General features: G+C 42.9%; 1 protein-coding gene and 1 pseudogene across 1 annotated transcript; one reads left to right on the top strand and one right to left on the bottom strand.

Moving 5' to 3' along the window:
* Positions 1 to 339: 339 nt before the first annotated feature.
* On the bottom strand, positions 340 to 4,952 carry LOC118908974 (coiled-coil domain-containing protein 34-like). Its single transcript, XM_057494366.1, is given in 4 exon segments — positions 340 to 1,020; positions 1,023 to 1,141; positions 1,143 to 1,388; positions 4,617 to 4,952. Coding segments are annotated over 4 exon segments (981 nt in total). The 5' UTR covers positions 4,841 to 4,952; the 3' UTR covers positions 340 to 628.
* LOC118909937 (histone PARylation factor 1-like) overlaps positions 4,839 to 26,108 on the top strand; it is a 58,034-nt pseudogene continuing 36,764 nt past the window's right edge.

Raw genomic sequence — 26,108 nt, forward strand, 5'->3', positions numbered from 1 at the left:
ACACCTAATCCAGTGCCTGGAATATAGTAAGAGCTCAAGAAAGGTCAGCTGCTACTGTAACCTTTCTTTTAAAATTCAAGAATGGGGCTTCATCAAAATGTTCCACCGAAAAGCCTATCTCCTTTCTCAAAATATTTTAAAGTAGCAGATAGAATACTTTAGAATGAAATAGAGAAGTGGAAATTATTTCTGAGAATCAAATCCACTTCTCTTCTTGGGGCTTTCTCTCACAAGGGGAAGAACAACTGTATCTGATACTTTGTGGATAACAATTTAAAAATATTTGCAAACACCACCTCCAAAGCAAAAACAGAACCCTAGGATCATCATATTTTTTTTATGGGTATTACAATGTAGTTTTAATAAATGTTATACACAAACACAATTATCATATAATCAATCACTTATCCTTTGAAACAATATGCCAAGATCAACTTTGAAGCATTTATAAAAATGAAAATGTATAATATGTCTTCTTCATTAACTCTAAGGACTCCATATACAAATGCAAAAATTTGAACTTGTCAATAATCACATTGAATGTTAAGCTACTGACTAAGCAATAAAAAAAAGATTTGATTTTAAAATTAAACAGTTCCGGGTAAAAGCATGCAATTTCTCATATATATTATATTTGTATTCTGCACAGAGTTCCAAGGCAAAGATTGTTTCTGGCTTTATGAATTACCAGAGATGAAGACCTGTGTGGCTGACTTATCACAGGCTTTTTGGTCTTCTTTCCTGATAGAGCCTTAGCTTCTTTAGGAGGTGGCATATGAATTGGTTTCCATGGAATTGGGTTATAAAAGGCTGGCTCTGGATAAGAATTCCCACTATAAAAACCTGTAAGCTTTCCATTGGCATAACCATAGCTCTTTGCAGCTGGATGAGGTTTATTTTTTGCATTTTCCAACCATTCCTTAAACTTTTTTTCTGCTATTTCCTTTTTTTCCTGTAATTCAGCTTGCCGTTGTTTTTCTTTTTCCTTTTCTTTCTTCTTCTTCTCACATTCTTCAGCATATTTTTCTTTAACCATTCTTGATATTTTTCTTTCGCTTTCTCTTGCATGTGTTCTTTCTCCAGGTCCTTTGCTGCTTTTTCCTCCATTTCCTTATTAATTTTCTGTTCCCTTTCTTTTCTGCTCATTCTTTTTCTGCACCCATTCCTTGTGTTTTTCTTCAGCAATTACTTTCCTTTTTTCATGTTCTTCCACTTCTTTTCTTTTTTCTAGCTGTTGATTCAATTCCTCCTGAGCTTTCTGTTGCAGACGGTCACGTTCTTCTTTTTCTTTGCCAACAAACCAGACTTCCCAGGGTGTCAGGCTGCCTTCTGGTAAGCCTGTCTGTTTCTCTTCTTGGTTATTTTCTGATTCAGCTCCATTCAATTTTCTCAAGCCATTCTCTTCTTCTCCAACCTTATAACCACTGACTGGATTACAGCCTTCCTCCCTCCATTTCAAACCATTCTCCACAGTTGCCAGATTCATCTTTCAAATGTATCCTTCTATCATATCACTCCATATCTCAAAGTTCTGCAGTGGCTCCTTTGTCCATGCATGAAGTCCAAACTCCACAGACTGACACCATGAATTGGCTCTTGCCTATCTTCGAGCCCCTTCTTTCACCAGTGGCTGATCCAAACTCTTGTTAACTTAGGCAGACTGATGAATGTACCATGCCATTGTGCTCTCCAGCTTTGCCTAAAACTCTAACTTCCTTTCCTCTACCTCACCCAGGGCCAAAACCAAGCTTACATTTTAGAGTAAAACACTTGGGGTGAATCTCTACCTGCCTCTTCCCAGCTATGCTGATTTTTTAACTCCTTTAAGTCTCCATTTCTCTTCTGTAAAATGGAGGTAACAGCAGTGGCTGCCTCACAGGTACTACTGCATGGATAATCCAAGCTACTAAAGCACTTAGTAGAGTTCTGGGCACTCAGTAAACACTTCATACATGTTATTTAGTAGCAGTGGTAGATGTATGGTTAATTCCTACTCTCCCTTCAAGATTCAACTCAGACACTAATCTTTACTTGCCTCACAGTGAAACTGCAAAAAATCTGGACTTACATGCCTTGGGCTTAATGTCACTTGTCCATCTCTGCCATAGGCCACAAATTCCTTACAGAACAGAAAACATGTCTTAACTTGAATTTTTTATTTCAAGAGTTTAGCTTAGGGCCTAGAATACAGTAAGCTCCTAAGAAATGTTTGTTGAAAGAAAAAATCAGTGATGTTTTTTAAAAAATAGTACTTTAAATGTTAAATTTCTTGCCTTAACTCTTTTAACAAATGTGTTCAGTATGTGTGGCGTATACATTACAGCTTTATCCACACTCAGGAGAGGTTTCATAAGCAGTTGTTTATGACCAAGACATTTATTACAGCATGGGTTTCTTAAAAGAATATATAAAAACCAAAATAAAGCTGAATTAACAGCAGGCTGGAAGCATATTATAAAACTCCAGAAAAACACTTCTCATCTTATCTGAACTTAATTGTGAGCTTCATCTCAGTCCTGTCCAGTACATTTGAAGGTCAATGCAGCCTCTAAATAAGGCTCTCTTTACACCTAAAACACCTGGAGCTCATATCCATTGTGTGTAGCTAGTGCCTGAGTCTATCTCAGAAAAAAACCTTGCCCTATTAGTTCTGCTGCAATCCTTTCACTGTACCAGGGGAAGGATGGAATAAAGGCATAAAATCCTACCCAGCTCTTGTATTACTCATTCATCCAGAGAAGATACTCATTGCCCAGAAAGAGCTGTGGCTGGAACAGGCTGCCTGCTGTCCTCAGCACACCACCCCTAAACTGTCCAGGGCACTAACTAAAGATCAGAGGTAGGGAGGAGGAATGAGGACATCTCTAAGAACTTCTCTTTCCTGAGAGGAAAGGCCATGTTTTCTGAAGCAATGGAAAATAATCACTGTATCTATCTGTTCTCTAGGAAGTAGAAAATTTACTCAGCATACATCTGACACTTGCCACACACATGGCCTGACAAACTCCTGCATTCTTCCCAGACCATATCCTGCCTATTCCTTTGATTAATAGGGAATGAACTGTGATAAGGAGAGCAGCCTCAGCCCTGGGCTGCTACCAGCTCACTCAGGCTTTGGCTAAGGTGAGCTGTCACTGTGTCTGACTCCTCTCCTGGTGAACTCCACTAGGTCAGGGCTTTGGCTCTTGGCAGCTCATGCGTGGTCTCAGCAGCTGAGCTGTAGTGTTGAAGGGTTCCTTAGGTTGCTAAACTGTATCTACACTGCTTAGTCCCACTGATTAGGCTGACGAGGTATAAAATAATTAAAAATTATTTTACAGTCCTGAAGAAGTCCTACCAAGGCCCACATGAAAGGAGACTCCTGAAACCCTAATTCTACCACCACGTTTTACTAACAGGTGGATCACAGAAGGCCTGTTTCTTGTTGCTACAACCAGTCTGGCAAGTGGGCTGCTTGGTTCCTCTTACTGATTTCCATTCCCACCAATGTACTTACCTTTACTTCTCATTCTTAAGAAGCTTGTGTGCATTCACTCACCCTGGGTACAAATGCCTTATACTGAAGGGGGCTGACTGGTCACACAGAAAACACGGGTTCTCCGGTCTGTATTTCTCAGATCTCCTGTATTGTGCCTAACAGTCAGAAACCTATAAATGTTTTCTGAAGAAGATGTAATGTGTCTACCCCAGAATAGACCCCCTTATTAAGCATGCCTCAGAAAAAACAGATATTCCTACAAGAAATAGGCCCTTTGCTCCTATTTCTATACAGTACCCAGGGAAGAGAGAGTGTGATCAGTGTAACCTGGTCCTCAGTCCAAGCTCTGCTAATAACTAGGTGTATGTCTTTGATGTAGACTTACTTGCACAGAGCCAGTTTTGTTATCTGTAAAATGAGTGGCCTCATCTGGGCTTTAATTCCACTAAAGTAGAGACCATGACTATCTTATTAATGGCTCCCAGTATCTAGACTAGTATATGGCACAAAGAGAATGTTTGCAGAGTGAATAATTATATTAATAAACAAATTAAGATGGCTTTAATAACTTCTCTGGTTCTGACATTCTTTGACTCAATGCCTATGACTTCTACTGAGTGCTCTGATCAGACCAATGTTGTCTCTGGATGCTCAGGTTGACACTGCTAACCTCTGTGCTTCAGTTCCTTACTTGTGACGGAAAAAGTATACTACTTACTATAACCTACTTCACTACCAACCAGATTTTTTCAAAATAACTGCAGGTACTGCGATGGTGCAGCAAACCACATTTCGGTGTTAAGGGTTTGGACAAGGGCTCTGATGTCCACGATCTGACTTTTCAGTATTCACACAACTCATGAAAAAGTGGCAAAATTTTGTTATTGACACTGTGCGTTTTTCTGGGGACTAAGATTATAGCAATCATCATTTACTCGGGAAAATGGATTAAGAATCATAGAAAGTCTGTCGTGGTGTGTAAGAATTGGCCCAGGGCCCTTTATAGGCAAAAAGGAACAACACCTCTGGATGCAGGTGCTTGCGCGGCCTTTGACGCAGAAGGATGTCGCCACTAGAAGGGTCTAAGGATTCTTCATAGGGCTGCACCGGTCTGCAGCCTCAGGTTTACCTGGGGCACCCCTGTAACTCCATTCCTCTCAAGCTTGCCACCTTGGCCTCTGAGTCATGAGCATCTGGGTCCACGTCGTCCTCATCCTCCCCCTCACCACCGTCGTCGTCAAAAGGGAAGCTCTGGTGGCCGAGAGGAGACAACAGCGACATTGTGGAATTGCTGTAGCTCGGCGGCGGCGACAACGAGCACACCGACACCGTCTCCAGCCCCTGCCCTCGGGCGTCTGCCATGAGGACCGAGGAGGAGTGCGAGGAGGGCTGGGACCCGGACCTGCATTCGAGGGAAAACCAGGGCTCCAGGGTGGGCGAAGCAGAGGCCCGCCGCCCCGCGGCCAGCTTCGGGCCCGCCCGGATCATCATATTTTTGAAACTACACAACCATTATCACAATCTTATTGTGTATGTGTGTAGGTGTATTAGTGTGAAAATAGGGGATCCTGTATTTCATCAATAGCTCCATTCTATGAACAGAAGGATAGGACATAATTGATAAACCACTGCTTTTATGTGTTGATGGATTGAAAATTATCTCCAGCCCAGACCTCTTTTCTGGGCTACAGAATACACAATTATCCTAGTTATATCTTTGCATGTCCATGGACATCTAAATACAATACATACCAAAATGAATGCTTCATCCTCCCCCGACCCACCCCAAACGTGAAGCTGCTCCAACTGAAAGGATATCTCGCCGCGACCCTCCCTACCCTGAAATAACTCAGGGAGGCACGGACCCACGAAAGAGATTTTAATAGCTGAAAGAGAGAATGGCTGTCTCTAGGTGCAGAGAAGCAGCTCGTGGGTGAGGAAGTGTGTTTTTAAGGAGTAGAGGTGGGGTGTGTTCTGTGTTGGTGATTGGATCTTAAGGGGTGGGGCTCTTAGCACGCCAGAATTTGCCTTTATTCCCATCATTTTCTTTTATTAATAGGGCCTCTGGGGAATTGGGCATAGAATCTCATTCTCCAGCTACTTCCTGCTGGAAGGGGGCACAGATCCTGGGGTTGGCGAGGCCATTGCTGTAGAGTTGGGGAAGGGTGGGCATCTTGAGATGATTCGTGATATCATCATAGTTAGTTTCGTTATTCATTGTGAGAAGGCCTTGATAGCCGTGGAGGAGTAACTGGTGGACAGTATGGTCAGAAATTTTTGAAATTTGATTTTGAATGAATTTTTGGAATAGGTTAATGAAGCAGGGAAGGAAAAGGAGAATAATAATAAAGGTAATAGAGGTTAGGAGGGGCAGGAGCCAATTGAAGGGGTAAGGGAACGAATTGTTAGGGGAGTTTTCTAGAAGTTTGGAGGCTTGTTCGTGGATGCGTTTTGCGCCATACCGGATGAGACCGGATTTGTTGGTGTAGAAGCAGCATTGTTCTTGGAGTAGGGCACATATGCCGCCCTGTGCAGCTGTAAGGAGGTCTAGACCTCTGTGGTTCTGGAGAACAACTGAGGCTAGAGAGTCTATTTGATCTTGTAGGTGTTCTAATTGGTTTGAGACTTCTTTTAGTCCTTTTGTGGGTTACCATGATAGTTTAGCGAATTCTAAAAGGGATATTCCTAGAGCTCCAATTCCTGTTCCAGTACCCGTGATTATTCTTAGGGTAGCAATTAGGGGAACTAATTGTACAACACGATGTGCTCTGATGTGGGTTATAGGAGAGACAGAATGGGTATGTCAGGTGTGGCTAAGGAAAGGGTGGGAGTAAGGAGACTTAAAGTACAAGTCCAGGTCCAGCTGGCAAGCAGACATATGCTCTGTCTCTGCATACCTGAAAGATGCCTGTTTCCAAGGATAGACATCCTATGAGGTCAAAGCGGGATAAGAGGAGGAGATCTGGGGGGTGGTTTGGGGAGTAAATGTTGGACTGCTTGAAATTTATGCCATATTTGAAAAGAGGAGCTTAATGCTGCAACTGTTAGAGAGGGTAGAGGTGAGGCTGGTTGTAACTTGGCTGGACTTTCTTGGCTGAGAGCTGCATATTTTTGGTTTAAGAAGATTCTGCCTTTGGGTATGTCGAGTTGTTCGCATTCTTGGTTTCTGCTATGGGCTAGGGTAGTGTCCTTAAGGGAGTCTTTTCCTCCGTCTTGGCAATATTGGGATGTTGTGGCATTTAGACTGCCTTGGAAAGAGTGATATCCAGGGACTCTTAAGAGAGCCCCCAGATGGTTAGTATTGTAGTGTTTTCATGGTGGAAGGAGTTGAAGGGTGTGTTTGCAGAGGGAAGGATCTAGAGAACCTATTGGAATATACTGGTCTTGTTGGGCTGGAGAAATGCATAAGGGGGCAGGATGGACCATATGAAGTTTACTTTGGGATGGGCCGATAATGGCTCGTTGGGGAAGTTGGTGGGCTTCCAAGGTTTGTCTATGCTTTTTAGTCCTTCTGGTAATCTGATGTCAGACCCCTCAGCTAGGGCTGTGCCTCTGGGGTTAGCTGTTTCAGTGAAGTGAAGTCCTGTTGAGGTATTGATCCAGGCTGTTAAGGGAGCAGGGGTTGCTGAGTCTGTTAACTGAGAAAGGTGCAGACAGACCCAGGAAGGGGGTTGGATAGTTCCATTAAAGGTTTGGATGATTTGGACTGTGTGAGAGATTGATTGAGTTATGTGGGAAGGGTTTGAGCCATGGGGTTAGAGGTTGAGTGAGTAAGTGTTATTAAGAGAATAAAGCTTGAAGTAAGAGAATGCATGAGGAAAAGGTAGTGATTTCCTTTGGGGAGAAGTCTGAAAGTGTTCCCTGCAGCCATAAATCTTGAATTATTATATGTAAGGGGGTAGAGGGTGAATATTGGAGAACTTCTTCTAATAAGATGGCTAGGAAATGAGCAAAGTTATGCAAGTTTGGGCTCATAGGAAATGAGTACAATTATGTAGGTGTTGTACGTATCCTTTTGTATCTTTGGGGGTGTGGTGTTTGGGGATGGCTGGAAGAGATGTAAGCCGAGATGAAAACCAGATTAGGAGAGCTCCTGTTTGGGTTATAGAGTAGGTTACTGAAGGATTTGTAGTCTATGGACTCGAAGGTGTAAGTGGTCCCATTGGGATGGAGGAGTAGGAATCTGTGGGAGATTCAGAGGAACGCAAAGAGAATGAGATAAAGGGTTTTATATGGGAGTTGTGGATCCAGTGAGGAAATTTTGTAAGTTTGACTGCAATAGAAGTGGATAGGACCACTTGATAGAGTCCCTACCATTTGGGAGTTAGGGGTGATGGTACCTGGTTAGGAGAAGAGAAGAGGGCTGAATCACCGGGTTGATAAAAAGTAGGAGAGGGAGGGCCATAAGGTTTTGGCATGTAGAGGTTGGCATGGGTCCATAGTAGAGAGCAGATATGTTGAAGTAGTGGAGATATTAGATGAGAAGGAAGAGTGGGGGTTCAGAGTTAGGACCTGGTGGAAGCATAGGGAGGCCGTACATGAGCTCGAAAGGAGAAAGTGAGGTGGGCTTTTTAGGTAGAGCCTGGAGTCAGAGCAGAGCTAAAGGGAGAAGCTTTGTCCAGTCTATATGGAGTTCTATGGATAGTTTGGTAAGGATGGATTTAAGAGTTCGGTTGGTTCTCTCCACCTTACCTGAGGATTGTTGGTGGTATGGGATATGGAAATGCCAGGGATATTAAGAGATTTAGTTGTTGTCTGGGAAACTTGGGAGATAAATTCAGGGCCATTGTCTGATCATAAGGAAGTAGGTACTCCAAACCGGGGGATGATCTCTGATAACACAATGGTGGAGACTCTCTGAGCTCATCTGTTAGTTGTAGGGAAGGCTTTAACCCAACTTGAAAATGTGTCTACCAGTACTATAAGGTATCGGTAGCATTTTACTGAGGGCATATGAGTGAAGTCGAGCTGCCAGTCGGTCCCAGGAATGAGACCCCGTGCTTGATGAGTGGGAAAGGAGGGAGGTCCAGAAGGTGAATTAGGATTGACCTTTTGGCAGATTTCACATGAGGTGGTAAGTGTTTTTAGAAAGGTAATGTCAGAAGAGGAGAGAGGTAGGTGGGTTTTTAGAAAGTGTTGTAAAGATTGGAGATTAGGATGAAATAGGTTATGTAGATAGGATAGTATGGCTTTAGTAGAAGGTGATTTAGAGTCAGCAGCAGAGGGGTCATTAGGTGTAGAAGTGAGAACAAGTATTATAGAAATCATTGCTGCCCATCTGGCTGCTTTGTGTGCTCTGTTATTTACCTGAGTGATAGAAGATTGATCTGATTGATGAGAGTGGTAGTGTACTAGGCCTATGGCAGTTGGTAGGTATGAGGCTTCTATAAGTTGTATGATGTAGTTAGCATTGGTAATGGAGCTGCCCTTGGTATTGAGGAGTCCCCTTTCCTTCCAGATTGCTGCATGGGGAGTAAGATATGGAAGGCATATTTGGAATCAGTGTAGATGGTAAGTGAAGATCCCTGTGCTAATGTAAAAGCACAGGTGAGGGAAATTAATTCTGCCTATTGGTTTGTGGTGTTAGGGGGAAGGGGTTTTGCCTCAATAGTTTGATCAAGGGAGACAATGGCATATCCGGCTCGATGGACGCCCTCATGGATAAAAGAACTACCATCAGTGAACCAAGTATGTGTAGTCTGAGGGAGAACTCCCTCCTGGATACGAGAAAGACAGGGTAGTAACTCATCTAGGATTTGTAGGCAGCTATGAGAGTCAGGGGAAGATTCTATTTTTTCCCTTGATTTGGTAGGAAATGGGAGAAGAGCAGAAGGATTGAGGGGAGGGCAGACTTCAAATTTAATGGAAGTATCTAAGTATTTAATGGAGTTTGTAAGCCCTTGTAGGTGAGGAGTTCAGAAAGATGGTGAGGGGAAAGAACAGTGGTGGGTGATCCAAAAGTGAGCTGCTTTGATTCTTGGATGAGGATGGTGGCTACAGCAAGAGTCCACAGACAGGGGGCCCATCCCTGAATGGTGGGGTCCAGCCTTTTTGAAAGATAGGTGACAGGGACAAAGGAAGGCTCTAACCTGTGGCCTAGGACTCCCAGAGCAAACCCTTGATTTTCTGAAATGAACAGGAAGAAGGAATGTGTGAGATCAGGGAGATGGAGAGCAGGGGCTTATAAAAGAGCTGCTTGAAGTGTATGAAACGGCTTGGTTACTGGTGTATGGAGAGGTTCTGAAGTGGATCCTTGGGATGCTGAATGGAGGGGAGCAGCTAGGAGGGAGAAATTGGGAATCCATGAGTGGAGAAACCCAGCGAGTCCTAGAAAGGAGAAGATTTCATCTCTTGTATGGGGAACAGGTAGTTTTGAATGAGTTTCTTTCTGACTAAGGTAATGGCTTTATGGCCGGGGGTAAGTAAAACCCCTAAGTAAGTTAGGTCAGAGGTGGAAATTTGGACTTTGGAAGGTGAGAACTGATACCCGTGTTTTGAGAGAAAGTTGAGAAGGAGCATAGTATTTTGCTGAGAGGTTTGTAAGGAGGGGCTGCATAGAGAAGATCATCAATAAATTGAAGAAGAGTAGAGCCTGAGAGAGTGAGGAATTTGAGGTCTTGTGTCAAGGCTTGTCCAAAGAGGTGGGGACTATCCCTGAATACTTGAGGAAGGACTGTCCAGGTTAACTGAGCAGAGGTTTGGGTGATGGGATCAGTCCATGTAAAGTCAAAAAAGTCTTGAGAGTTGGGATGGACGAGAATCGTGAAGAATGCATCTTTGAGGTTGAGGACAGAAAAGTAAGTAGAAGAGGTGGGGATAGTGGGTAATAAAATATAGGGGTTAGGGACTACTGGGTGGATTAGTATCGGCCTCCTCCCCGTCTCCGACCCACAGGTAAAGGAGGCGATGCGATGAGATATTGAAGACCTGAATAGGCCAGCCAGTGGACTCAAGGCATACCAGCTCAAGAGTGGTGCTGGAAAGACACCTCTCATATTTTCATATTTATTGATCATGCATCACATTCTTGAGTGGGTTTACAAGTTTCTAGACACAATGATTAACATGCTTTACTACAGGAATGTAATTGCCTCCAGGTCACTGGGGCAAGTCGTCCCTGGCGCCAGGCAATGAGGGGGTAGAGATAACAAGAAACAGATCTCAGTTTAGATTTAGTGAGCTGCGGCATGCACCACAGATAACAAGGAAGGCAAACAATTCCCATAGAAACAGAATGATCTATGGGTGGCAACCCACATTTTTTTCGTTTTTAAATTAAAAAGGAAGAGAAGTCTGTTATTCCACAGTTTGGTAAAGAAAAGCTGCCACAAGAAATGCTTCGTCAGGGGGGCGAGGTGCTAAGCTTCGCTTCAGTTGACTTCTTCATCTCTCGACTTGTGGGCCCCCGCAACTGTGCTTGTTTTAGGTTGTTCTTTCTGTGAGGAATATTATTCGTCTCTGGCTAGCTAGCCATCTTTTGGGGCTGTACAGGGAGTAAATGCAATAGAGCAAAGAGGCATACAAAAGATTTATTCAAACACTTCGTCATTCTCTTAATTGCTGCAGAATTTTAAAATATACAGTGATCTGTTACATGGATTCTCAAGAAAATAATATGCAATTATTAGTTTTTTGCTATGACTTCTTGAAATATAGCATATGCGTGAATTGGCTTTATTAAGCCAGCAATTAGATGGAGCACTTATGTTACTAAAACGGGAAGGCAAATGCATGAAAGAAGTAGGCTTACAAGTATTGGCTAGAGCTAGTGAAACTAACAGAACTAATCAGGTAATTTAGGTAATTGTGAAAACTTATCAATAATATATCATCTAACTGGTTTTGAATTGTCTGTGAAAAATCAGATATATTAAAACAAGACATTTTAGAAAATTGTTCACAGCTCAAATGTTCTTTCAGCAACAATTAGTCTATGGTAGCATGATTCTGGAGCACTGCCACTCAAACTTCTCTAAATTCTTGATTAAGTTCTGACAGTATGGAAGCAGTCAGATTTGTAGTCCTCCTGTAGGCACAGACTAGCTTAGGTATTTCTTTCTGCATTTTTACAAGTCTTGGTACAGGCAATACAAACACAGCTGCGACTGCAACAGCAACAGGGTCTAACAATTTCAAGTTGTCGTCACAATCTGGAGGCAGGGCTCGGGTCACTCTTCGGTGTTTAAATTCAGGATGATCTATAAGGGCTGGAAGAATATGCCTTATACTACAAATGCTTTGATAATGTGAGGAAAAGGCTTGATAGGTTTTGTTATCACACAAAAATACTTAGCTATTTGGGAGTTTATATTTATGTGGCCATTTTACATGAATAGTAGAATTACAGTAAGAAGGTATGTTAGTACAATTGATACATATACAACTAGAAACTATAGTAGTGCTAACTGGTAAATTCAGTTGAATTTCTCAAATAAAAATCTTGGGGGCTAAAGTAATATTTATTCTAGAAATATTAGTAAACACTGAAAAAGGGAGTCATGCTTATCAAATTCTTCTTTAAGATTCCACTAATAGAGGAATCACTTGCTACACAAAAAGATGTCTTGTTAGGCCCTTGATTAGCCAATTGTAACTACATATTGGTGAAGAATATTCATTCTTTGCGGTTAGTGAAATATCTAAATAAATATAACTACTTTTATATATTTGATCAGGGCATCTTTTCTGAAATATTTCACAAGAATAATTGCTAATATCATTCTGGGTTAAAACTGTTTTATAAATATCATAGCGGGTATTGTCTCTTTTAGACTGATCAGTAGCATTATCTCAACTAAGATTTTTTTCTATCTTTCTGTCTATATATTTCATTACTATCTTTTTTCTAAGTCACTGGGCTTACAGGAATTGAACAAGTGGAGATACAATGAAGTACTACTCCCCAGCCGAAGTACAGAGGACTGCTAATACTAGCAGTAATAGTACAGGCCTGGGTTATGTATATGTGTATAGAGATTAGAATCAAAAACTTAATTATCATGTAGGGATCCTCACTCCAGTGACGGAACTGGTTGAGGGACATCACTTGGGACAGCTGTCTCAGATGGCATTGTTGCTGGGAATTCTTCTTTATAGCATATCTTGATCTGCTTTCTAGGCAGCCAGATCAAGCATTGGTTTTCTAATGACACAAACAACCTCTTTGCCTCAGACTTTAATATGACTTTTATACTATTGTGAAGAATGTATTAGAGACTACTATACAGGAACTGCTGTTGTTTTAGAAAAAGAAATATTGTCAGAAAAATGCACTTCTATAGCTGAATGTCTGTTACTTTTTAAAAGACTAAAATTAAGGATATTTAAAGGATGTATTAATTGTTGATTTGAAGTTAATTTTATCATATTGGGCAGTAATCCCCCTTTTTGTTTTAATAAATAATGCTTAAGAGTAGGATGGCGATGTTTAATTAGAGCTCTTGACTTGTAGAATTGTATGAAATACTTGGTTTATGAGTGATATTATATAGCTGAAAAAAATTTTTTTAGTGTAGAGAAGAGGTAAACTGGAGCATTGTTAGCTTAAGAGAAAAAGCTTAAAACATTTTGTCAGCAACATTTGAAACAAAAAGCTACAAAATCATCTTTTCTAGTTTACTTAATTTTATGTAACTAATACTTGTTTTGCTGAAATTTAGTTTTTCACTAGTTTAGGAGTAATAAAACAGTGACTTTAAATGACAAAAGACTTACAAATGACAATGGTTAAAGACTTGATGAGAGCTTACATAAGATAGTTGACATGAGAAAATTTGAATATTTTTGTACTACAAAACATTCAGTAATAAAGTTTAGCATCATTCTTTTTGACAGTGCTTTCTAGGTAAATATATATTAGATAAATAAGTCAAATTAGCTAAATATTTTTCTCAGTGAGGAGAAAAAATTCTTTTGACATGTTCTAGGGGCTTTCTGGAAAATATTAGAGTTAACTAGAGGTAAAAGCACTTTTTTGAATTTGATTTTGGAAAGTTGTCCAAAGAAAGTTTCTTTGGCATTTGCTTAAATAAGATTATAGGTTGCTATGAAGCAATACTTATCTATTTAACTAGAATGACAACAAAATACTTTAAAGACAGATACAGAAGTTTACACAGTTGTTAGCAAAGTTTAACTTTTAGTCTTTTAATATTAAGATTTCATTTTCTTAAATACTCAATCCATTGAGATTTTAAGCATGGGAAACTGTTTTGATAAAACAATTAGAAAATCTTTTGTAATCTTTTAACATTAAGAGCATACTAACAGTTTAAGAAAACTTTGTTTTTTTAACTGAAACCAAAATTCTAATTTTGCTGTGTACTTGATATCAAGACTCACTTGCTTTAATTTCACAAAGCATGACTACATCAATTTTTCTATAAGCTTTCTACAACTTTCTTTTTACATTCAGTGTTTTCTCTTTTTAAATAAATAGCTGTACTTTAGAATAATTACTTTCTTTTATTTTCAACAAAACAAATTTCTATTATTTATACTTTCTCTTATTAAAACACATATCTTTTTTTTTTGTAGATAATTATTTTTTATTGAAGGGTAGTTGACACACAGTATTACATTACATTAGTTTCAGGTGTACAACATAGTGATTCAACATTTATATACATGACAATTCTAGGTACCAGCTATCACCATACCAAGCTGTAAAACACATATCTTTAACATACAGAAATATGTTCTTTATTATATTAAGTAGTTTTTATTAGAATTTAAAACTATTTGATACTTTAACTTTCAGTGAACACTGAAAAATAGGCTACTGTAAACTGTTACACTAGCATTTAGATTGATACATCTATGAACATATATTATTATTTTTGGAAATGTGCTTTACAGCACAATTTCTCATTAGGAACAAAATATGTTTATATAACTTCGCAAACTTTAAGAATGTTGGTTACTACAAAAATTCTCAGGCTCTTTGCATATATATATATATATATATATATATATATATATACACACTGTTATACGTTAATACAGTATTATTATTAAGATGTTCATTTGCTACACTTGTTTACTTATTTTTAGCAACTATGCTAGATTACTTACAAAATTTTTACTAAACATTAGACAAAGTCAAACTTTTCTTTAAGCATCTTCTTGAAATGTTTAACAGGTAACACCAACTTAAATGACTTTAAACTTTGGCAGCTGATAACTATAAGGACATGTCTGTTTCAGTTAAACTTAAATTAGCATTAATACTTAATATTTTTATTAGCCTTTTTGGAAATTTTAGAATGCTTAATTTTCACAAGTGCTTGTTTTTAAATTAATTTTTATTAATACTATCTGGAGGTAGGAAAATATTTTTCATTTACACAGACCCACAAACATACAAATTGAGACGAAATGACTACAGTTTGGCAACACTTTTCATATGAAAACATATACACAGACAGACAAACTGATATAAAGATTTGAGTTACTGATATTTAATTGCTTTTTTTCTTTTTAGCTTACTTGATTAAAAGTACTTCAGTTTTCAAGAATACACTCTAAGGGTGAGCAGTTTACATAACTGGGTTAAGGTTTAGATGGCCTCAGACTAATGGGGCCGATGAAGGCTCTGAACTGATGATAGGGACTGTGTGTCTAGGGGACTGGAAATGAAGTGCCAGTACAATTTTAGCTCTGTCATTTAAAGCCAGGCTGTATTGCAGAAGATAAATTTCTTTTATCTCAGGGAGTTTAGTTTAAGACTTCTCAATTTTCAAAGATAATGATGAACTTAATAAGTAGAATAGATGTTCACTAAAATAATTTAGAAAACTAGCTCTATATTGTAGTAGTCCATGGGACTTTTCACCATTTTCTTCCCTTGTGGCAAAATATATTTAGCTGCATAACATTATATTGCATACTTCTTTCAGGGGCCAAGCCTCTGTAATCAGAGAGTTTATACTGGGGCCAGGTTTGTGTGCAGAAGATAAGATACTTATTTTTTAGAGTTTAGGGATCAAATTGCTCTCAGTTAGTTTTCTTAGTTCTTTCTGCCTGAGCTTTAGACATTCTTTGAGAGGCCCCTGCCTGACTGATAAATGCAGGGACTGCGTGACTTTTTGCTACTAGAGCTTTGATCTGAGTTACAAGCTTGTTTTTCTTCCCTGGAGCTGCAGACAAGGAAATGCTTAGTTCTAGGATGACTGCCTCTAAGGAAAGTAGTTAATAGAATAGAGCTATTTACATGTTGGTCTGAGGGTTCAGCTTGATTACTTTATAGATTCTATTTACATTACACAGGAGAAAGTAACATAGGCCTAAGAGGAGTGCTTTGAATGGGGAGCAAGGTAAAAAAGCAATCTTTAGGGTCAATGATAGCCATATTCCAGTCTTTTGGAATCAGCTGGAAAAGGGAGGCTTTGTTGTAAAGGTCTCATAGGTTTAAGAACTGCATTAATTTGCCTTAAGTCATGTAAGAGTCTCTAATTTCTTGACTTCTTTTTTATAACAAATACAGGGGAATTCCACAGGCTCGTGGAAAATTCTAATCTATCTAGCTGAAGCTGTTCTCTAACTTGTGTAAGGATGCCATTTTTTCTTTATTAAGGGGCTATTGATCTACTTAAACAGGCACAGGGATAATGTTTCCCTGTCTGTGAGCTTCTTTGAAATCTCTTAATGCATTACTCCCATCAGCTTGTCTAAGGGTTTCTTATGGAGGCAACTAATAACAATACTTTTTAATATATTTATGAGGTTGAGCAAAGTTCTTTTTAGAAGTTTTCATTCTTGGTGTTTTCAGGAGGGCACGGAGTAATTTTCAGTAATCTTCCAGTTTATCTGCTTTAGTTTCATGTTGGCCCATTATAGTGTCCCTGATGTCTCGATCCTGTTCCCTACATACGCTTTCCTGGGAATCTTACCGGATTGACAACCTTTGGAGCTTTTTTCCACCCTTGAATTGCAAGTGCCGCCAAGCGGAGGTTCTCCGCCCTGAGTTTCGACCATCTTTCAGGTCCCTGTTCGGGCTCCACTTGTCAGGCTCCTCCCTGTCTCTGACTCACAGATAAAGGAGGCGACGTGATGGGATATCGAAGACCTGAATAGGCCAGCCAGGGGACTCAAGGCATACCAGCTCAAGAGTGGTGCTGGAAAGGCACCTCTCATATTTATTGATCAAGCATCACATTCTTGAGTGGGTTAACAAGTTTCTAGACACAATGATTAACATGCTTTACTACAGGAATGTAATTGCCTCCAGGTCACTAGGGCAAGTTGTCCCTGGCACCAGGCAATGAGTAGAGATAACAAGAAACAGATCTCAGTTTAGATTTAGTGAGCTGCTGCATGCACTACAGATAACAAAGAAAGCAAACAATTCCCATAGAAACAGAATGATCTATAAATAGCAACCCACAGATTAGAATAACAGCTGCATTGATAATTCCTAAATCTTGAACTACTCTATAAGAGCCATTAGGTTTTTTGATAGCCAGTATCGGGGTATTATAGAGGAATTGGCTGGTCTCAAAAGGCCCTTTCATAGGAGCTCTTGGATGATGGGTTGTAAACCCAATAGGCTTTTGAGAGGTAAGGGGTATTGAGATTGTGAGGGGAAGGAGGTAGGGTCTTTGAGTTTGATCATTACAGGTGGGCAGGTTGCTATGGAGGGGATGGAGGTATCCCAGACAATGGGGTTTACTTGGCAAGAGGATAAGGGAAAAGGGGAGGGAGGTGGGTCTGGAATGGTTTGGAGAGCAAGCAGGAAAAGGATCGAAGGCAAGTCAGGGTTGAGGCATGGGCTAAGGGTAAAGGTGATGGAGGCCTGTAGCTTAGACAATAGATCCCTTCCCATAAGGGAAACTCAACAATGGGAAATTACTAAAAAGGAATGGGAGAAAGCAACACCCTTAAAGAGGCAGTGAAGCATGGGAGTTTATAAAGACTGGTAGGATATGCTCTCTACCTTGACTATAGAGGACTGCAAAAAGGAGGTGGGCCCCCAGAACTCCTTCAGGACTGAGTAAGTAGCTCCAGTGTCTAATAGGAAGGAGATGGGTTTGCCCACTACCACGATGACCACCCTGGGCTTCTGCAAAGTGATGTTAGTAGCCAGGTGTGGGAGTCCTGGGCCCCCTCAGTCGTCGGTGGCCAGACCTAGATGGTCTATAGGTGGGTTGTCAGAGCTGGATGGCCTGGCACCTCTCCATGTGTGAGGACAGTCAACAGCCCAATGTCCCTCCTGATGGCATTTTGGGCATGGACTGGGAGCTTCTGGGGATTTGGGCAAGCTCTAGCCCAATGTCCCAATAGGCCACATTTAAAACATGGACCAGGAGGTCCTCCTGGTTGCTTCTTGAGAAGCAGTGTTACCCAGGTACCAGTGGTTGAGGCAGGCTGGAAGGCCTTAGCCATCATTTGGTGTTTTTGTTTACAAGTTTTGTCATCTCTTCCATTGTACACCTTGAAGGCTACTGCCAAGACTTCTACCTGGGGAGTCAAGGGTCTACTCTCTAGGCATTTAAGTTTAGCTTTTATGTCAGGGAAGCTCTGGGAAAAAAAGTAAGTCATAAGTAGTTGTCTCCTATCTGGGGTCTCAGGGTCTAAATTGGTAAACTGTAGAAGGGCTTTAGTAAGATGGTCTAGGAACATGGAGGGATTTCAATTTTTATCTTTGATAATTTCTTAGAGTTTCTCATAATTGATAGCTTTATTAGCTGACCTCTTGAGACCCACCATGAGACAAGTGATAAATTGATCTCGGGTAATGACTCCCCTGGGGGTGTTGTAATCCCAATTGGGGTCTCGATCTGGAACTGCTTCAGCACCAATAGGGTGAGCAGGTGTGGTTTGGTGGACTTCATCAGCATAAGTTTTAGCTTTTTTCCCAGACTCGCCTGCGCTCCTTGGGTAGAAGGGTATTGAAGAGGATCAAGTGTACGTCATGAAAGCTTAGATCATACGATTGGGTCAGGTACTGGAACTCCTTTATATAAGTGGCCGGGTTGGAGGTGAAGGAGCCCAATCTCTTTTCTATTTGAGGCAGGTCTGAGAGGGAGAAAGGGACATGGACCCGAAAAACGCTTTCTGTGCCTGCCCCTTCTCATAAGTGGGACTATTACTTGGGTATGAGAGTAACTGGGGGACTTGGTAGGGGATCTCGGGATGGGAGGGAAATGGGTTGTGATTGAGGAGGTGGCGTTGTTGCCCTGCCGCTGACGGGAGCTTGTGGTGGGAGACTTGGTGGGGGTTGAGGGGGAGGAGGCTGGGCAGTTTCCACAGCAGCACTGGCTGGACTAGGTGGTTGAGGAGGAGGAGGAGGAGAAGGAGGAGATGCTGTGGGGATTTGGGGTAGGTAGGGTGGGGGTTCATCAGTGGGGTCAAAGTCAGAGGATGTAGTGGGATCTGGTTTGTTGGAGGGTGAGGACTTTAAGGTGAGTAGTAGGTGTTTAGGATTGCAGGGGAGCAGAGAGAGGGCTTGGTTCAGAGGTTTGAAAAAGCCTGGATATAAGGAATCTCTTTCCACTTGCCTGTACAGCCACAGAAGTCATATAAATCTTGGAGAATATTAGGATCTAAAGAGCCATTGAGTGGCCATTTGGACTGATTATCTAGAGAATATTATAGCCAGAACTCATTACAGTAACGAATAAGTTTGAAAGGTTTGAGGTCAGGAGTAAGGTGGAGGGGTTTGAGATTATTGAGTAAACATCCCAATGGTGAGTACATGAGGTTGGAAGGGCCAGCTCCCATGGTGAGAATGAGACCGTTCACAGATTGCAAAGGTGTCCCAGAGAGATAAGGAAAGTTTGAGGAGAAGACCGAACACGGCTAGGGAATCGTCACCACCTCTAACCGGGCAGTCAAGGTGAAAAATGCCAAGGAGCCTTGGTACCTGGTACCATGAGTTTATGAGTAGATAAAGGGAGACGGGGCCTCAGTGAATGAGGATTCTCACCATGGGGAGGCAGAGAAGGGTCGACTATGGGGATCAACCGTGGCTGTGAAGGCCATGGGTGGGGGTTCCCCTGCCCTGGAGGACACCATGAGGGTGCCAGAAACTCAACGGTCACTTCCCAGGTTCCACACAGGCATTTAAGTCAACCCCAAAGGGAAACTTACCAAATCAGAGGCCCGTGTTGGGCAGGAGATAGAGCCACCAGGGAGATGGAAGGTGGGGTCGTGGAGGAGGATTGGGAGTGAGGGCTCCCAAGGCAGCTCAAATTCCTGGAGGAAGAACAAGATCCTTGGTAGAGCCTCAATCTGAGTCACAGCACCATTGAAAGGGTATCTTGTCATGACCCTCCCTACCCTGAAATAACTCAGGGAGGCACGGACCCACACAAGAGATTTTAATGGCTATCTCTAGGTGGAGAGCAGCAGCTCGTGGGTGAGGAAGTGCATTTTTAAGGAGTAGGGAGGGGTAGAGTGTGTTCTGCATTGATGATTGGATCTTAAGGGGTGGGGGTCAGCACACCAGAATTTGCCTTCACCAAAAACCCAAAATTTGGACAGGAGAAGTAAGATACTGAAGCTAAAGACTCAGAATTCTCCTTATCCTTTTTTTTCTCTATGACTCTCTCCCCAAAGCCAATGAGTTATGAAGCCTTCAATTCAACCTCCTAATTATTTCTCAAATCTGGCTCTTCCAAGTCTCAGGACCAATTTTCTTAGATAAGGGTCTTACAGTTTCTTATAGGAGTTATTGAAACAACTTCCTAGAAGTCTTTAGACTTCCAATCCCTCATCCCTGAATTGATCCATTCCTTCCTTCATTCTTTCAAAACTTTTATTCTGAGCACAATCACAGGCCAAGTACTTTGCTAGGTGCTGCTCATTTATTGGTAAACAAGAAAAATATAGCTACTCCTTTGAGGGATTTCTAGAGTAAACAATTACAGAAGTAGACATTTATAATCTAGTATAACAAATGAGAGGTCCAAAGTGCCACAGGAGGAGTGCTAGATCCCAGTCATGATCATCTTAGGTGGTTGTTTGTAGTCACTCATTAGACTCCAAGGTTCCTGAAGAAAGGTTACAGTTCTACTTTCATTCCCTCTTGAATAGGTAAATGGGCACTCAAACATATGTGAAATCAATCACATTTAAGTTTAGACCTGAAGGATGTGTGGGAGTGAACCAAATTGGAAGGGGGTTCTAGACCTAAACCTCATAGAATATGAGAGAAACTGATTCTATCTTGCTGTAACATTGCTTTTTGGAGTGACAGCAATGGAAAGAAGACCAAAGATATAGTTTAGGGCAGATTATGTAGGTAGGGCCATGTCAGCAACAACTGGTGTATTCCTCTGAGAATGCAAATCTGATTGGGTCCCTCCCTTGTTTAAAGACTTGAAAGGTATTCTATGGCCTACTGGGAAGATCACAAATGACATAGGACAATATCATTATGGGAATTTAGCTAACTTTCTCAGCTCCTTTTGTAGCCACTCTGTCAAGGGAGCTTTGGAACTCCTGAGGCAAGGAAGGATCTGCCCTTCCTCAAGGCAAAGGTATCTTCATGACCTCACTCTTTGGAGTCCTGTGCTTTTCCTTTAAGGCCTTCATTTGAAAAGGACAGCTTCTGCCAAGCCTTTTTAAAATATTCAAACTTTTATTATAAAAAATTTTGAATGTATAAAAACATTGAAAGAGTGAGGAATTATCTGTATACTCACCACCCAGATTCAACCATTGTTAATATTTTGCCTTATTAGTCTTGTCTACTTTTTTGCTGAATCATAGAAAACTAATTTGTAGACATTGAAAGGAAAGGAGTTACACACAGCAGCAATTCACCAGAGAATTCCACTTTATTAGGGAATGGTGCTGGGTTATATAGGAAGGGGCATGGGGTGATTGTGGTGTTACTTCTACGGGGCTGGTGGCTATTGGCTAGGTGCTGGGATTGGGAGGGGGGCGAGGGGTGATTGGGCTTCAGGTGGCGTCTGTGGGAACTGACCCTGAAGAGAAACAGGAGGTTCGCCATCTTATGGGTGGGGGCCCTTCATTCCCCCATTTCTCCTCTATGGGGTTGTGGACATTGTTTTCTCTCTGACTGCTTCCTGCTGAACGGGGGCGGAGAAGGGAGTGAGGGCTTGAGAACTGGGAGGAAAGGGTTGATAGGACTCCCCACAGTAAGGACGAGTAGACGTGGACTTCTTCAGGTTGGAAATCAATGAAGGTTCCCTGTAACCATAGGTTGAGGACTTGTTGATTCTAATGGTGCCAAGAGGATACAGGAGCCAGAAGCCAGGCATCTGCGGCCATTGTTTCCAGGAACAGTTTCCAGCGGAGAGAGGGGTCCATCTCAGCGTGTGGTGAGGAGGTTACGTGAGGGTGAGGGATCTTCTGTGGCTAAAAGCTGGTAGTTTCTGAGTAAAAGCTGGTTGAAAGTTTGATTAGAAATTTTACCAACTTGGGATTTGATAAACTTTACAAAGTAAGAAGAGACAGGCGAGGAGAATGATTATTATAGGGCCTGCAATGGGCCAAAGCCAGGTAAGGAAGGGGCCTGTTAGTATTGAAGAGAATGGATTGGAGGAGTAATATTGTGGGTACCGGGAGTTACCCATGTAGTGAAAGATGCAAGACTTGTAGGGACATTCTTCGTAGGTGTCTGGTCATCACCTGCAACAGGCTTGTTTTTAGTCATAGAGGAAGCAGAGGTAGGGAGAATAAAGGTAGCTGCTAGTGAACACTTCGGTGGAGGGAGGAAAGTGGAGGTATAAAGGCTCGGAGCAGCCTTTCAGAGGGCAGTCTGATGTGGCAATGAGGGCAGTACTTTTTGTTTGATGCTGTGTGTAAGTCTGTCTGACTTTGAATCGCCATACAAAGGAGGCTGGGGTGGCGGGGAAGATAATAGAAATGAGGAAAAAAAGCAAGAGAGAGCGAGGGAGCAGTAAAGGAGGAAAAAGTCATGATTCGGGTATGGATGGCAAAGGGGGTGAATGGGATTTTGGAGGAAAGAGGACAGTAAGGTCAGGAGTCTGGAGGGAGGGAGAGTCTGTAAACTTTAGTAGGTTAAGAGATCCTTTAGGTGATGTGGGGACAGAATGGTAAGGGGTGCCCCGAATGTCAGTTTATGAGCTTCCTTCTGCAAGAGCTGTCCAGCGGCTAATGCCCATAGGCAGGGGGCTCATCCCTGAACTGTGGGGTCTAATTGCTTGGAAAGATAAGCTACTGGGGCAAAGGATGGGCCATAATGTTGGCCTAGGACTCCTAGAGCTTGACTGGAACTCTCATGAATGTATAATGAGAAGGGCTTCGACAAATCAGGAAGATGGAGAGCTGGGGCTTCCACAAGGGCTTGACGGAGCTTAATGAAGGAGTGCGGGGGTGAGGAGGATAATGGTTCTTCAGGGGTCCCTTGCTGAGGTCGTATAGGGGTCTTGCCAACAGGGAGAAGTTAGGGATCCACGCTCGAAAATACCCAGCCAGGCCTAGATAGGAAAGGATTTCTGTCTCGGTTTTGGGAACGGGCAGGTCAGAAAGGAGCCATTTTCTGTCTAAGGTAATGGACTTTCTTTGTTGAGATAGAAGAAATCCGAGGTAAGTGACAGAAGGGGAAGAGATTTGAGCTTTGACAGGGGATACCCGGTAACATCTGGAAGCTAGAAGGTTAAGTAGGGAGGCAGTGTCAAGTTGAGACTGTTCCCACGAGGGACTGCAGAGTAGAAGATTGTCCTCGTATTGTAATAAGGTGGACTCAGAGTGATCATGATGAAACTGTTTGGGGTCCTGAGCTAGCACCTGTCCAAAAATATGGGGACTATCTCGGAAGCCTTGTGGCAAAACTGTCCAAGTGAGTTGTTCAGAATGTCTTGTGTATGGGTCCGTCCAGGTAAAGGCGAAAAATCTTGGGAGGAGGGGTCCAGAGGGACAGAAAAAAATGCGTCTTTGTGATCTAGGACTGAGAAGTGGGAGGCTGAGGCAGGGATCTGGGGTAAAAGGGTGTATGGATTTGGGACTAAGGGATGGATAGGGACGATGGCCATGTTAATGAGGCGAAGGTCTTGGACAAGGTGGAAAGATCCGTTGGTTTTTTAACAGCTAATATGGGGGTATTAAATGGGGAGTGAGTGGGTCTGAGGTAATTTTTGTTTAAAAGATCTTGAATGATGGGTTGGAGGCCTATGAGGGCCAAAGTGGTTAGGGGGTATTGGGCTTGACAGATATACTGAGAGGGGTCACGTAATTTGATAGAGGCAGGAGGACATAGAGCCATGGAGGGGCTTGTAATGTCCCAAACTTTGGGATTTACAGGGTGTATGAGGGCGGAACTGGAACTTTCATTGGGTAGAGGGGAGTCGTCAGCTATGAGGGCCATTAGAAAGGGAGTACTGGGGGCTGTGGGAGTGGATATAGTTATGGGAACATGGAGGAGAGAAAGGATGTCCCGTCCTAGTAAGGGGATGGGACACTGGGGCATAACCAGGAAGGAGTGGGAGAAAGGTATGGGATTGTCTTGGATTGTGCATAAAAGGGGGGGGTTTTAAATGGAAAGTCTGTTTACCTCCTATGCCGACTATAGGAGTAATGGCAGGAGTGGTTGGGCCCCTGTATTCCCGCAAGACTGAGAAGGTGGCTCCTGCGTCTAGGAGGAAGGAGATGCGGCGACCGTCTACTATTAAAGTAACCCTGGGCTCCTGTTTGGTGATGGAAATGGTCAGGAGAGAAGCCCCCGGGCCCCGTCAATCTTCTTCTGTCAGCCCCACTACGGAGGGCTTAAGATGGGGGTTGTTCGTCCAGCCTCCCCTTCGGGTGGCTGGGCAATCAGACCCCCTGTGGCCCTTTTTGTTGCATCTGGGGCATGGGGTGGTAGGAATTCTGGGGGAGGGGCACGCCCTTGACCAATGTCCCTCTTTTCCGCACTTGAAACAAGCTCCTGGGGGGTGCTTGTTTGTAGAAGAGCGCCCAGGTTGTGGTTTTATCAGCTGGGCCAACATTTGGAAATTGGCCTGATCAGCCTTTTGTTTACGGGGTTCATTCTCCTCCTCCCGGTTATGGAAGTCTTTAAAGGCCACTGTTAGGATCTCAGTCTGTGGGGTAGCAGGGCCCTGTTCTAACTTTTTGAGTTTAGCTTTAATGTCGGGGTAGCTTTGAGCCAGGAAGTATGTCATAAGGACATGTCTCCCATCACGTGTTTCTGGGTCTAGGCTGGTACACTGTAATAGGGCTTGAGTGAGTCTGTCTAAGAACTCAGAGGGTGTCTCCTCCCTCCTTTGAATTATGCCTTGGAGCTTTTGAAAATTGACTACTTTACGAGCTGCCTTTTTCAGACCTGTTATTAAGCAGGAGGCAAAAATATCTCAAGAGCCGAGACCCACGGTGGTGTTACAATCCCAGTGTGGGTCTTGTTCGGGGACAGCAGTGGGGCCAGGGGGATAGGTGGGGTAAGTCCTGTGGGTTTCGGTGGCGTGCGTTTGGGCGAAGTCCCAAACTCGTCTGCACTCTTCAGGAAGGAGGGTATTGGCCAGGAGCATGAAAATGTCATGATGTGTGAGGCTGTATGGCTGGAGGGTCCATTGAAACTCTTTGATATATGTCGTGGGATCAGTGGAAAAGGAACCTAGGCGTTTCTCCAGTTGGGCTAAATCTCCTAAGGAGAAAGGGACATGAATGCGCACAATGCCTTCGGATCCTGCTACTTCTTGGAGGGGGACAATAATTTTGGGAGGTCCTCGGGACTGAGTCTGAGGAGGACTGAAGGGTTCTGGCTCAGTCTGTGGGGGAGAAATAGGTGATGGGGGCAAAGACGGGATAATTTTGGGAGGCTTTCGGGACCTAGTCTGAGGGGGACTGAAGTGTTCAGGCTCAGTCTGTGGGGGAGAAACAGGTGATGGGGGCAAAGACAGAGGAGGCTCCTGGAAATTAGTTGGAGGGGGGCTGAAAGGCTCAGGCTTGAACTGCAAGGGGGGTGAGGTGGGGGAGGAGATGGTGGTGGAGGAAGAGGGAGGGGTTGTTGTAGGAGAGGAGGGGGAAGGGAGTGAACGGGAGGCTTCTGCGGGGGTGGAGGCAGCGGCTACGGCAGCGGTGGTGGAGGAAGGGGGAGGGGCTGTTGTGGGAGAGGAGGGGGAGGCGGCGGCCACAGCGGAAGAGGGCGGAGGGGTTGTAGGAGGGGGAAGGGAGTAAAAGGGAGGCTTTTGCGGGGGAGACAGCTTGCAGGCTAGGAGAACTTGGGGGGAGGCAGGGGTGGAGGCAGAAAGCTTCAGTATAGGGAATCTCCTTCCATTTTTTCAGGCACTGGCAGTAGTTAAAGAGATCGTGAGTGATGTTAGGATCAAGAGTTCCCCCTGCGGGCCATTGGTTGTTATTGTCTAGGGGGTATGTCGGCCAATCTTGGGAGCAGTATTTACGGAAAAGTTTTGATTTTATATCAGGCGTCAGGGAGAGGGTGGCTTAATACTTGAGCAGGCCTTCAAGAGGTGAACTTTCAGGGAGGGATGAGGAGGCTCCCATGGCTAAAGGACAGAGAAGGAGACAAACAGGGAAAGACGAACGGAGATCCTCGGACTGGGAGCAGACTGCAAGGAGACAAAGGGCGTCCCCGATGATCCTTGGGGGTCTGCAGAAACTCGTATACAAGTCGGTTTCTTAGGAAGTGTGGGTCGTCACCCAGACTTCTCTAAGAAGGCAGAGTGCCAGAGTCTGACGTACCTAG

Source organism: Manis pentadactyla, chromosome 16 (genome assembly GCF_030020395.1).
Source record: "Manis pentadactyla isolate mManPen7 chromosome 16, mManPen7.hap1, whole genome shotgun sequence".
In the NCBI taxonomy this organism is placed as follows: Eukaryota; Metazoa; Chordata; class Mammalia; order Pholidota; family Manidae; genus Manis; species Manis pentadactyla.